The sequence below is a fragment of the Mustela nivalis genome, assembly GCF_964662115.1.
Source record: "Mustela nivalis genome assembly, chromosome: 16".
NCBI classification, from domain to species: domain Eukaryota; kingdom Metazoa; phylum Chordata; class Mammalia; order Carnivora; family Mustelidae; genus Mustela; species Mustela nivalis.
The window spans coordinates 35,752,115-35,766,648 of NC_139035.1; the positions used below are offsets into that span (position 1 = coordinate 35,752,115).

General features: G+C 45.9%; 1 protein-coding gene across 5 annotated transcripts in view; it reads left to right on the forward strand.

The window, feature by feature from the left end:
* The window catches only part of HHAT (hedgehog acyltransferase), a 341,891-nt gene that overhangs the window by 77,554 nt on the left and 249,803 nt on the right, over positions 1-14,534 (forward strand). For 4 of the 5 annotated variants that reach the window (XR_014303674.1, XM_082701866.1, XM_082701864.1 and 1 more), the window contains exons 5-7: positions 745-939; positions 3,305-3,520; positions 11,702-11,873. Coding sequence is in view for 4 of the 5 variants with exons in the window: in XM_082701866.1 (XP_082557992.1) it covers positions 745-939; positions 3,305-3,520; positions 11,702-11,873 (583 nt within the window). In the remaining variant the exon portion in view is untranslated. The remainder of the gene's footprint in view (positions 1-744; positions 940-3,304; positions 3,521-11,701; positions 11,874-14,534) is intronic. The other variant, XM_082701867.1, reaches the window with a different exon arrangement.

A 14,534-nucleotide genomic window follows, 5' to 3' on the forward strand; every position in this document is an offset into this window, starting at 1 on the left:
ACCAAGAATATATCATAAAAGCAAATACATCTTTAATTATTTATTCAATGTCAGTAATTACAAAACTTGATAACTGGAGAGAAAATATTCTGATTCTGCTAAGATGGGAATGAACTTGTCCATCAGATTGATTAGGCAAAGGTCACAATACTGTATAAAGCAGGTAAGATATACTTTTTCTGTGACATCAGTTTGATTGTGAATGATATGCTAGTAAAAATGTACCAAAATATTTTAATTTAAATCTCTGGTTTGGAGTTTCGAAAGCCGTTTGTGAATTTGAATGGCCCAGTTGTCTCAGTGAGACTCCCGAGAAAACGTGCACCAGTATTTTCTTTTACCTTCAGTTCTGCAGAATAGTGTATGTAGGGGCTAGTGTTCCAGATTAGTAGTTTTTCCACCAGTTTTCTTGCTTCCATAGGTCTGTTGAAAAGTCAGTTAAGTATCTTGTTGGGGGAATCCAGTGGTCTGGGTGGCTTTGGCTGAAGGCCTGAAAGTGGTTCCTTCTTTCTGGGCGGATCTGGTGGAGTTCTCGGGTTAATGTGGAAGGTCCTTTTGAATCCTGTTTGTCTGTGTTACACTAAATCCCTGGGGCGGTAAGAATAGTTTCGTTAATGGATCACTAAGTATTATGCTCTTATATGTAAAGCCTTTAATAGCAATACCCATATAGCTAATTCTTTTGTCTTTTCCTCCCCGGCCCTCTCCTTCCTTCTCTCTCCCTGGATCCCTCCCTGTCTGCAGCACAGACCCTGGATCCTGGGGGCTTATGGAATATGGGCCTCCTGGTGTGTGCTGGGGGCCCATGGCACAGCCATTATTTTTCTCCACACCCTCATCTCCTTCTGTGTAGCCCAGTTCCGGTCGCTGGTCCTCACATGGCTCTGTTCTCTCCTCCTGCTCTCCACACTGAGGCTGCAGGATGTGGAGGAAGTTAAGGTAAGTGTTGCCGTTTTACCCTTGGAAGGAGACGCTGTCTTTGGCAGAGCTTCCATTAGGGAGATGTCTTGTTTTCAGCCAAGAGTCAATTGAGGAAGCATGGTGGGGGTCCCCCTAGTGGCCACGTGGGGTTGGTACATGTGAGTCCTGGTGTGTTGCATTCTGCAGTCTTGTCTTTTGAATCTATGTCCTAACCATCTAAGGCTGCCCAGGGTCGATCTTGTACTTTTCCCAGTTTAATAGGCATGGGTGGTGCCAGATGTTGCAGGAACAGAGGGTAAGGAACAGTGGGAAAAGAAAACAATAGTCTCTGCATTTAACAAAAATCATCTGTTAGAGTGCTCTACAATTTATAGGAAAATTTCACATTCCATATCTCATCCAGTGCCCATGATGGCCCCTGAGACAGATAAGGCAGGTGTTTTCCTGGCCCAGAAAATCTTAGGAAGTTTTTATATTCTTTCTTTGGTCATCATGGAACTGAAATTCTGCAGTGTCTTTATTTTAGTTCACTTGTTCATTCGCTCATGCATTGATTCAAATGACAGCACTTGGCAAGGTCCTGGGAAAGAACATGATGGGAAAGCTGAGCCAGTGGATGACCTGGTTCCTCTGCTCTTCTAGTGACTGTATTTCTACTTGTGAGACTGGGGACAGTCATTTAACCTGACTCTCAATTACATCATTTCGAAAATGGAAGTAATAGGTGCTCTGTGTTCCTCACGGAGTTGTTCTGAGGCTCTAATAAGATGATATCTGTTAAGTGATTTTGTAAAAATGCTTAGGCTTTTGAGAATTCAGTTATTTTTTCTGTTATATTATCTTAGTTTTTCTTCATTCTCATCAACAGATTGGGGCTAACACTTTAAGCATATATGTTAAAATCTGGGCTTAAGAGAGAAAGTAGGGTAAAAGCTTCAATGGTAATTATCACTTGTTTGGGGATAGTTAGTATCAGTTGTGGGTGTTGGTGGAGAATGAATAGTCCATTTATTGTGTAGACTAGAGATTTGGGAAATACTGCCTGAGGGGAAAAGATGACCAGAAACTTGTTGCTTTGGGTTTTCATGCTTTTGCCCACATCATTCTCTCAGTCTCTATTGGTGGCTGCTACAGTCCCGGGCATGGAACAGAAACTCTTCAGTGCTTAGTTTTTCTGTGGAAGCCCTAAAAGTGTCCCCATGCATCACATTCACCATGTCCCCATGCATCACATTCACCATTCCTCCCTTTGTCCCAGTTTTCTATCTTGTATTCCCATAAATTGTTCTTCTCATTTAAAAAGCAACATATAAGTATTATGGAAAATATAGAAGCATGATGATTATAAAATGACCCATAATTTTATTCCTGGTTATACTATTTAGATTTTACCACATACATTTTTAGTACATGCTTGTTATTTCTTTTTTCATGTTGCATTGTGTACTTCCATGCCTATCTCCTGTATGAGAATTTAGATACATGGTGGGCAGGGACTGTTTTTCTTTTCTTTTTCTTCTTCTTTTTTAAAATAATTTTTAAATATTTAAAAATAAACATATAATTTTTAAAAATAATAAACAAAATACATATAATGTATTATTAGCCCCAGGGTACAGGTCTGTGAATCGCCAGGTTTACACACTTCACAGCACTCACCATAGCACATACTCTCCCCAATGTCTATAACCCCACCACCCTCTCCCTACCCCCTGCTCCTGGCAACCCTCAGTTTGTTTTGTGAGATTAAGAGTCTCTTATGGTTTGTCTCCCTCCCGATCCCATCTTGATTCATTTGTTCTTTTCCTACCCTCCAAAGCCCCCATGTTGCATCTCCACTTCCTCATATCAGGGAGATCATATGATGATAGTTGTCTTTCTACCATTGACTTATTTCGCTAAGCATGATACCCTCTAGTTCCAAGGGACTTTTTTTCTTGACTGTGTTTCTAAAGCTTCTTTGGCAAATAGTGCTCACTTACACGTGGAGCCAAATGAATAATAGAAGAACAAAAGGAAAAATACGTTGAAGGCAGGAATCCCATATGACATTTGTAAGCCTCTGTCTGCCTTCTGAATTGCTGGAGGAACTGTCAAAGTCCCCGCTGACTGTATTCACCTGCATGTCAAGATGAATCCGAGAGCTGTGTCTCTGGGAGAACTTTCACTGTAGTGCATCAGGCCTGATGCTACATGGATGGATGGTGGTAGAGACACTCCGCCGCCCAGTGCTCATTCACTCCTTGCTCCAATCACCAGGGAAATTTACCTGCTGCCTCTTTATGGGACAGCTGGTCTACCTGTGGAACTGATCTCCTTCCCAGGGGCCTAGATGCTATCCTTCTTTGACGCTCAAGGGCTGTTCTCTTTTGGGACTTTGCAGAGAGGCTGGTACCAGACAGAAAATGAGTACTACTTGCTGCAGTTCACGCTGACCGTGCGCTGTCTGTATTACACCAGCTTCAGCCTGGAGTTCTGCTGGCAAGAGGTACCCTGTGGGAGCAGCTTCTACTCCTTTCCCTGGCTGGTGGCCTATGTCTTCTACTACCCCGTCTTCCACAACGGGCCCATCCTCAGCTTCCCGGAGTTCATCGCCAAGGTAGGGCCCCCTGGGGACTGGGCTGATATTCTGTAGATCAAACTTCTGCCCTTATTGGTCATGGCCATCCAGGAGACACCTGAGGCTCTGCATTCCGGGGGTGGGGGGGTTCACAGATTGAAAACACGTGATTGTCGTGAGTGCTTACATAGTAAATGAAATACTTAGGGGGAGTATGTATTTGAAATGAAGGTCGACTTGTCTCTTGAGCCTGTTGGGTCAAGGAACCCTCCCCCTCCCCCAACTCTTCAGTGGTCTCTAGCAACCAGGATTAGTAACTGGGCACAGCAGGGAACTTAAGAGTGGATAGCCACTGCTGAGAGGTCCTGGGGAAAAAAAAATTGGATTCTAATTGTATTACTTGGAAAAGTGGAAAGAGAAACTGTCTAAGCTGTTGGTTGGCAAATACCATGTTCTTTTATTGTCACAAACTGCTAATGAACTAACTCTATCATTGCCTGGGAACTGCTCAGGGTGACTAGGTAAGACAGCAGAGTGGAGTTAGAGTTGGACAGTAGTGGTGTGTTTTGGGCTCCCAGTGCCTGTTTCTGCCCAGGACCCAGCTTCCCTGCAGCTTTGTCTGAACCTCCTGTCAAGCTGCCTTCGTCATTCCCACCTCCTTCTCCCTCCTACTTAGAATTTTCCTTCACATGCTGCAGCCAGCATAATGGAACATGTTTAGGGAGTCAATTAAGGTTTAGTAATCAATCATACCTAAAAGCTATGTTTCTTGAGGGACAGTTCTACCTCCCACCACAAAAACAAAACAGTCTTGATGGAGGTGGGAATAACAATGCAGGTGCACACACGTATGTGCACACACAGCATAGCCTATGTGCACACAGAACATAGCACATGCCTGTGCACAGTGCACACATGCACACACATGCAAAAACGCACACACACATACATACATACGCCTGGGATGAGTTCCAAGTGCAGAGCCAGCAGTACTGATATGTATTTCCAAAGTGCAATGTGAAAGATGCTCCCTGGAAAAGTAACAGGGTTCTTAGAAATCCCATGTTCTGTCTTAAAAATCCCACACAGGTTTTCATTATACTCAAAAGTGTATTTCATTATACATTTTTATATTGTGTATTTATCTATACATTATACACTTGTGTATTTCATATACACATTATAACAATAATGTGCAGCTTAAGAATTGCCAATTAAATTATTTAACTCTTTTATCCTCCATAAATCTTCAAGTGAAATTGATATTCTAGGCAGATATGTGTTTAGCATATGGTTTCTCATACCTCGGTTTGGGTTACATATGATCATTCTTCTGTCTGAAGTAACTTGAAGTTTATGTTTGAAAATTATGTTTAAAATTATTGTGTGAAAGACAGGTGGTTAGCCATGGCAGCTGATGTTCTCACAGTGTAGCCTTAGGAGCAGCAGCAGCAGGATCATCTGGGAACTTGTTAGAAATGCAAATTCTTGGGCACCCACCTTAGATCTGGTTCAGACACTCTGGGTTGGGGCCCAGCAATTGATTTTAATAGGCCTTCCAGGTGATTCTGCTGCCGGCTCAAGGTTGAGAACCACAGTTCTGAGTTCCCTGGCAGAGTTGGGGGGTGGAGGCTGGGGGTGACCAGGTTTCTTCCTGTAGGGACTCAGGTGTGGAGACGCTGGTTACAGCTGTATCTTACCCCTCTCTTTTTCACTCATTTCAAAATGGGAGCACTTGCTAAAAGCAGAGAACTCACAAGGCAAATTGGAACCTTTCTCTGTGGGCTGGGAAGATTCATAGGAAAGTCAGTCTAGAAAAGTCCAAATGTTTAGTACACTGCAGGGCAAATAAAGACAGCTGTTAGGGTTCTGCAGGTATAGACGGTCCTAATGGGGCACTGACCCCCTGTGAGAAAAATGGGTCTTAAAGGGGAGGAGCGATTAGCTAGGGAGATAAGCTGGTGGTGAAAGAATTACGTCTTGGAGGCCACGAAGGAAGAGGCTGCTAGGAGGGGAAGAAAGCCAGCTGGAAGAGCTTATACGCACATTTGCTCTGAACGAGTGTGTGAGTGAATGAATGAATGTAACATGAAGTGACAATACGGACATTCTCAGTTATTAGGTTGTCAGATCAAGGAGAGCCCCAGAATGAGACTCTGCCACCAGGGGGCAGCAGAGCCCCACCATGGAAACCAACCAGAAGGCCAAACTGGTTGATAAAATGACAGTATAAAGCATGCTATGGGGAAAATGTGTCTTTCACCCAAGTTTTTTAGTATGTAAATAGCATCCACAAGATGAGGGAGGCACAGAAGAGGTGTCCTCTGTGAAGTAAGGCATGTGAAATTTGCACGTTGATCATGAGCAGGTATGAATTTGCCTGTTAAAAGGCCACAGTGCCTTAGCTTGAAGGCCATCTCAGACAGCATTTGGAGTTTGAGGAACACGTGCCCCATGTTTAATTAATTAATTAATTAATTAGACAGACAGAGATCACAAGTAGGCAGAGAGGCAGGCAGAGAGAGGAGGAAGCAGGCTCCTCGGTGAGCAGAGAGCCCGATGCAGGGCTTGATCCCAGGACCCTGGGATTATGACCTGAGCTGAAGGCAGAGGCTTAACCCACTGAGCCACCCAGGCACCCCTCTTGTTCTTGTTGTTTTGTTTTGTTTTGTTTTAAGCAGAGTGACAAAAGATCCTTGGGTTTCAATCCATTGTTTGAACTGAGAATTTAGGAATTCGGGCCTGTCATTCTTTTCATACTCTCCTATTAAAGCTCCCTGTGGGAGTTGGAAGCAAACAGCCTGCATCACGTTTCTTGAATTAAAGGATACCATGCTCTTTTTTAAAAAAATATTTTATTTATTTATTTGACAGAGAGAGAAATCACAAGCAGGCAGAGAGGCAGGCAGAGAGAGAGGAGGAATCAGGCTCCCTGCTGACCAGAGAGCCCGATGCGGGGCTCGATCCCAGGACCCTGAGATGATGACCTGAGCGAAGGCAGAGGCTTTAACCCACTGAGTCAGCAAGGCGCCGCTACTTACCTTATTTGTGACTCTTGTTACCTTATCAGTGAAATGGGAAGAGTAATAGTACCTCCAGTCACAGGATTGTACAGGGATTAAGTGATTTCCTAAAGGTAACGTAGCTTCACATGTAAATGCTGTGAGGTGTTAATGATTACAGCTACTGTTGTTTGCTGGAAGCCACTGGCAATTCTGGGGAAGCTGTTGGAGGAGGTCATGAGGCTCTGACTGCTGGTTGACCCACAAGCTGAACCCAGGCAATCAGAGGCTCCTCATGCCTTCCCGTTCTTAGAGTGTGCTTTCCACCTGCTGTTCCCCACTAGGAGCTATTTCAAGGACACAGACTTGAGAGAGTAAGGTATCACTGAGAACCTCTGGCCTGAATATGTGATTGAACCCAGTTAAGGCCTCTATATAAACTTTTAAGATTGGGTAGGCGGGGGTGGGGATTTGCAGCTACTCGAGACCCGCCTTGTGTGTAAGTTCCTCTGCCCCTTACACCTGCCACCTACCAATCCGGAGCGCTCTGCATCTTCGTTTTCTCCCTGCCCTCCCCACAGAGGGGCCAGTTTCTGATTTTACCCCAGGAAGCTCCCAAGGTTGTGAACTAACATAGGCTTAGGCCAGAACCAAGACCCAGGGCGTCCCGTCACATCAGTGGGCACGGCAGCACGGGATCCTGGGCAGTGGCCATTCTTGGCCTTAGAAGGGGCCAGTGTATCAATTCTGTCTCTTCAGGAGAGAGAAGCAGGTGGTCGCTGCAGGTGCCGGGGTAGGCCCAGCCCTTAAGTGTCTAGGGTCGGTAAGAGGTGGGCAGGCAGGCCAAGCCCCAGATATGCCGCTCAGGGTTTGGGGCAGGCTCTGGCTCTGGAGACCATCTGGAATAATACAGACTGTAATTCATAACAGCCACTGGGCCCCTGCTCCAAGCCAGACTTGGTACGTGCGAACTCCTTCATCCTTATAGCCGCTGGACAAGAGGGGCACTCTTGTTACCGCCACGTCACAGATGGTGACACAGGGACAAAGAGAGGCTAATTGAATACAGATCAGGGTGGAAGGCGGCCAGCCCCATAGGAGTCAGAGGATGTGGTGTCACCCAGTGGATGTCTGGGTCTGAAGGCTCAAGCTGGCCGGGGCAGGTCCCTGTCCTGTGGCAGCTGCTTTTGGCTACGGGATCCCACCGGCTGTAGTCTGGATGCCTGGGGAGGGAGAGGGGAGGGCTCACTGCAGAAGGCTTTGTTGGGAGTAGGGTAGGGTCTGTGACCATGGGTTGGAGAGCTGTTCCTCCATCACAAAGGATAAGACTCCTGGCTGTGGTGCCCTTGACCCAAGTGCAGAGGTGGGAGCCGAGTTGGCACAGTCGAACCCTGGCTCCAGGGAAGACTTTGGCTGGTGCTTTTAAGCATCTGTATTATTAGTGTGTGAAGGAAAAGAACCTCTCATCTTTGAGAACTGTCATCTTTTGTCATCAGACTGTCTTTGAAAGACTTCGACATTCCTTTTTATGCAATTTGCATGAAATGAGGTTTTGAAATATAATGTGTTTTAAAATGCATTCTGCAGATGAGTTAATGTGTATTTTTTAGTACAGGCTTAACTAAAAATTCCCACTGATGGCAGTTTGCAGTGGTCTGAAGGTTGGCACTCCCTGAGTTTGAGATCTTGCAAATGAAATGCTTGCATGCAGACAATAGAGCAACCCTGCTCATTAGGTGAGCTGTGTATGGCATATCTTTTCTTTCTGCTGGATCGACAAGGGACAAATGCTGAATTTCTTTTAAATTAAAGGGAGTCAACTAGATTGAAGGTGTAAATGGACTGAATCATATGAATTGAATTGAAGGTATAAATGGACTGAATTGTATGACTTTAAAGAAAGATGAATAACCATTTTTTAAAGTACACGCTAATAGAATAAAAAACTGGATTGTTTTCCTTCTACTGTATTCACTTGTATGATTAAGGAAGACAGTTCTGTTCCTCTGAATGAAGAGGCATCCAGCATCAAAAAGGGGGCATTGCAGAGAAAAGTCCAGCCCTTCTGGTCCAATGATGACACATAATTATACCTTATTAAACTGGGTAGGGAAGTTTTGCCCTGGGGAGAGTAGATAAGCCATTATTGGGAAGCCAATCAGCCACAAAATGCACCTCGTGTTTTTCCTTAATTACAGATATTTGTGTCATTTTAGACAGCACATTGTTTGGGGAGGCTAAGGCAGGCCTCTGAACTGAACTTGAATGGCAATTGCCTGGAGCTAAGAGGTGATTGGGTAGACATGTTTTCCTGATTGCCTGGTGGGGCTCCCCTCCTGTCCAGCTGCTTCTCCGCTCTTGGGGCTGAGACTGCACACTCAGTGATGCTCTGAGGCCTCAGGTGCAGGTCTGGTCTTCAGGGGACCTGAGCTTGGGGTGGGCTTGTGCTTGGGCTCATGTGCCTTGTGCAGATTTGCTTATTTAGAAACTGGAGACATTCTGTTGTGTGAAGATTGTGTTCTGTCCATACTGCTTCAGAGGCCATTATCCCGTTCAGCTGGGAACTTGCCTCCCTCCAGGAGTGTGGCACCAGGAAAGGGCCACCTGTGGTCTGGAATGGTTTACGTGCCTCTTCATGTCTTAGCTGAGCTGACGGCCTTGGTGAGAACTCTTCCAGTCCCCACAGACCAATGGACACTGTGTTCATAATTGTTTCCTCATATGTTGATGGCCATGAGGTCAAAATGAATTTGCTTTAGAGATCTGGAGAGAATGAACTAAGAGGACCTCAGTAGAGAGGTAAGAAAATCAACCAGTGAGGTGGGAAGTCGAGGAGAAATAAAGATGGGTCCATTGTAGGAGAACAAGCAGAATACTTACCCCTAGAGGACGCCGGGCTGCCCAGGCGAGATCCTGAAGCTTGATACTTTTTAGAAGAGTGAAGAAGTAGAGGACCTTGCCTCATCCATAGAGAGAACCCGAGTCTTCACAGTATCTTGACATTCCAGTACTTTCCCCTTATTACAATAATAACCAATTGTCAAAAGCAATCTAAAAATCTTACCAAAAAAATACAATCATTGTTGCCATTTTGGTGTGTATCTTTCCAGGCTCCCATTATTTATGCACACTAAACAAAGTAGTTTTCATGGCTACATAGTATTGAGGTGGACTCGTGCATTTGACCAGCCTCCTCCTGCTGGACATTCGGGTTCTTTCCTTTTCTTCTCAATTCAGTAACAGACATGGTGGTTGGGTGGGTAGACGTCTCTGCCTGGAGGCATTACCTGTCCGTTGGCCTGCAGATCCACGGCTGCAGACGCTGTGCGGTCCTGCAGAGCGTGCGAACTTGTGGTGCGCATTCGAAGGAAAACCACCCTCAGGTTATGCCTGGAAGGGGATGTGCATTGGGTCGTGTAGTTCAGCTGCGATTGCAGTTGGCTGTGATCTTTGTGGGTCTGCACAGCCCTGATGTGCCCAGTCCTCTTCCAGGAAGACCCTTCCCAGATGACCTGGGAGATCCCTCCTAGCAGTTACCATTGCTTCTAACAAGGCAGCTTGGTAAGGCTGGGCAAAATACCTTGCGAAGGCCAGCTGTGGAAAGCATACAGAAAGGAAATTCCTCTTGATCAATTTACATTACAAAAATATTAAGCCAATGAGCTTGCCTTGGTGTAGCTACCCACACAGATGGAAGAGGGAGCAAGCCATTGTGTATGTTATTGCGATGTCGCAGAGGCAGCCAGAATTTCTGAAGCTGGCGTCTTGTGCTGAGAGGACAGGTTGAGAAAGTGTAGAATGTGTGGTCAAAATGGAATAAATAAATCTCCTGGCATGAAGATTTCCCTCCCTCTCTGAGGGCAGTGCCTATCACCCCTGGCTGCAGCGGGACCCCTGCACCTCTGATGTTCAAGGCGTGTCTTTTCCTGTTCGGGGAGCGTCTGCTGGAGCCCAGATTGTCAAAAGCTAAATCACGTCCATTTTTTCTGCCAGCAAATGTTTGCAGATTCAACTTCATCATTTATGCATTGGTTTCACCTCTGCATTACAAGGCAGGCTTCTGTCTACTAAAATCTCGTCAGAGAAGGTCCCGGAACACTCATGCGCTCTCTCTTGTGTTTGCGCATTGGTCTAGTGGTATACGGCTGAAACTGATTTCACACACATTTTATAAGGCGCTTATGCATTTCAGCATCTGTGTGTTTTAAACTACCATGCGTCCCTAAACAGCAGGCCGTGAGGCAAGACCTAGAACCCAGGTCCTCTGATCAGACTCGTTCTATGTTGTCCTTATGTGTTGAGTGAACTCCCAGTAATCTGTCTATGGCCATGAATAACCCAAACATCCTTCTCTCACCTTTGGTGTTTGATTCTGAGCTGTGTCCTAATTCTGCCCTGTAGCTGGTAGTCTGGGATGCCATGAGGGAAGAATGTGAAGAAGACCCAGTAGGAGGCATATAAGCTACTGGATAGTACCTACCAGTTAGCCAGTGCTTTTTATAGGCCAGGTGCTGTGCTTAGTACTTTATAGAAGCTACCATATTTATTTTCACTTTACATATGAGGGAATCAATCCTCAGAGAGATGAAGTAACCTGCTCAGGATCACACAGTTGTGTGGTTTGTGCTAGAGTCTGATCCCCATTCTTACCACAAAGTCCACATCCCTAAACTGTCACACTGCACTGTGTGCCGAGCAGGAGACTTGTCCCACATACTGTCCCTGTTTGTGTTCATTCTGCCTTGTTTCAAATACAACTGTGGGTAAGACGACACACCCACATCGGATTTTTCCCTTGTTCTCAGGCTCTGTCTCATTCTCCTATGACCCCTCCTGACTTGGCCCTACTTTTACCATTTTTCCATTGTGGGTGGGTGATGGATGAAGACAGGGTGACACCTGAGCCCAAAGAGACTCCAGGGTCCTGAGGGAGAGTACGTCAGATACTGCCCTCTACGCTGGTGTTTGCAGTGCTGTTGCTGGGGTGAAGGGCTGCAGAACCCCTCCTGGTTCCTGGCACGAGGCTAGTTCGTTGATCCTACCCATGCTCGGGGGTGACTTTTTCACCCAAGAACAATGCATAACTAATCCAGCCCTGTTTTGGTAGATAGAGCACTCATGTTTGTGAGAAGGACGCTGGGAATACTGTCTAGGGGACTCTTCGGAAGACTGGAAAAATGAAGGCACAATCTAATGACTTCTTTTGTTTCTACTTTAGATGCAGCAGCAAGAGTACTGCTCACTGAAGTCCAACCTTTCCGCCTTTGCTGTGGGGCTGGGTCGCCTCCTCTGCTATTGGTGGCTGGCCGAGCTGATGGTTCACCTCATGTACATGCACGCCATCTACAGCAGTGCCTCCCTCTTGAGGGCTGTCTCTTGTTGGACCTTAGGTAATGCTGGCGGTCACTGTCGGTAGAACAAGCAGCAGGAGGTAGCTTCAGCCTGAGGCTGGACTGGGGTAGACAGGGTGTGGTTGCCTTGAGCAAGCCCCCCCCCCCCCCACCACACACAAACCCCTTGTTCCTCTCGTGGCCCAGGTGATGCCTGGGAGGGGGCTGATGGCTTTGAGGGAGGTTGGTAGGAAGCCCTTTTCATAATGGAATCCTCCTAAGCTTGGCGGGGAGCAGCGAGGGGTGTGGGGATCTGCACCTTTGTGGTGCCCACTTGACTGGAGACAGCAGGAGACATGACGGTGTGGGGGGGGCAGCCTTTGAGGGCCTGCAAAGAGGTGATGCTCCAGGACTGAGTTATTTTGTAGTATTGGTTGTGGTTCTTGCGTTTGATGCTAAAGAGAAGAATATGCGTTTTAGAGTGGGACAGACGTGGGTTTGACTCTCAGCTCCACCAACCCCTGCCGGGCGGCCCGTGGCTGCTTACCAGCTTCTCTGCATCTCCGTCCTGTGAGATGAGCAGACTTGCTTTTGCAGGGTTGGCTTGAGGGTTAAATGGAAGCAGGGGGGGTGAAGGGCTGGGCTTACAGACTCCCGAGGAGGGAATAAATGGTGTGTGCCTGTGTGTGTCCCTCTGTTGTCCCACCCCCTTGCTGGTCTGTGCATTTCCTTTATCTGCAGTGGGTGAGACGGAAGTCATCTCCTAAAGCAGGACTGTCTCCAGGATAGGACTTAGCCACAACTCTTCATTTCTTTGGCCCAAATTGCAGAGACTATGCCCCTTTCTGAACTAAAGCTCCTCGCTTCCTTGTTTGCTCTCCTTTTAAGAACTCTTGTGGTAGCTGATTTCAGCCCTGTGGTCTGACCTCCAGCCTGTAGCACCCATGGGAAATGTGTGATCTTCCGACCAGATTAAGCTGCTCCCTATGGAGGACAAGAGTACAAGCCAGACTCCTTATCTGTTCGGTGAATTACATTTTTTTTTTTTTAAAAGTCATGATTGTCCTTGGTGTATCACACAGGCTTAATCAGAAGGTTTTCAAGGAAGATACCTTTTGGGATTGGAAAAATACTGAGTTGTTTTAATTAGAGCCTCTTTTTACCCCAAACAAATCTTTTTTTTATAGTTGGGGGGGACAAGTTTTTAATGATATGTTTAGACAAATAGAATAGGAGGAAACGATGACATGCTAAATCAGATCCCAGCTGTACTGCTTCCAAATTAAGAGACCATTAGTTTGAGTGATTTTAACTATGAATAACAATAAGCACCACTCAAAATGGGGTTCAAACTGTAGGGAAAAACTGTTATCTTCTGAGGTTATCAGCAGGGTGGTAAATCTGGTGACTCAGAAAAATCATCAGTGATCCATTTGGGGATCTGTCACTCCACTTTAGAATCTTGAGGTGCCTGGATGGCTCAGTGGTTAAGCGTCTGTCTGCCTTTGGCTCAGGTCATGATCTCAGCTTCCTGGGATCAAGCCCCTCAGTGGGCTCCCTGCTTTTTGGGAAGCCTGCTTCTCCCTCTGCCATTCCCGCTTGTGTTCTTCTCTCTCTGTGTCTCTCTGTCAAATAAATAAATAAAATCTTAAAAAAAAAAAAAAAAAAGAGAATTAACCAGAATCCTAGAAGCCTTTTGCTCCTGAATTTTGGTTTTGTCATTCCCATTTTTTAACCTTTTTTTTTTTAATCTTTTTAATTTCTTTTCAGCATAACAGTATTCATTGTTTTTGCATCACACCCAGTGCTCCATGCAATCCGTGCCTTCCCTAATAACGACCAGGTTCCCCCAGCCTCCCACCCCCCGCCCCTTCAAAACCCTCAGATTGTTTTTCAGAGTCCATAGTCTCTCATGATTCACCTCCCCTTCCAATTTCCCTCAACTCCCTTCTCCTCTCTAACTCCCCTTGTCCTCCATGCTATTTGTTATGCTCCACAAATAAGTGAAACCATATGATAATTAACTCTCTCTGCTTGACTTATTTCACTCAGCATAATCTCTTCCAGTCCCGTCCATGTTGCTACAAAAGTTGGGTATTCATCCTTTCTGATGGAGGCATAATACTCCATAGTGTATATGGAACACATCTTCCTTATCCATTCGTCCGTTGAAGGGCATCTTGGTTCTTTCCACAGTTTGGCGACTGTGGCCATTGCTGCTATAAACATTGGGATACAGATGGCCCTTCTTTTCACTACATCTGTATCTTTGGGGTAAATACCCAGTAGTGCAATTGCAGGGTCATAGGGAAGCTCTATTTTTAATTTCTTGAGGAATCTCCACACTGTTTTCCAAAGTGGCTGCACCAACTTGCATTCCTACCGACAGTGTAAGAGGGTTCCCCTTTCTCCACATCCTCTCCAACACACACACACTGTTTCCTGTCTTGCTAATTTTAGCCATTCTAGGGGCATCAGGGTGGCTCAGTGGGTTAAGCCTCTGCCTTCGGCTCAGGTCATGATCCCAGGGTCCTGGGATCAAGTCCTTCATCGGGCTCTCTGTCCAGCAGGGAGCCTGCTTCCTCTTCTCTCTCTGTCTGCCTCTGCCTACTTGTGATCGCTCTCTCTCTCTCTCTCTCTGTCAAATAAATAAATAAAATATTTTTTAAAAAATTTGGCCATTCTGACTGGTGTAAGGTGGTATCTCAATGTGATTTTAAT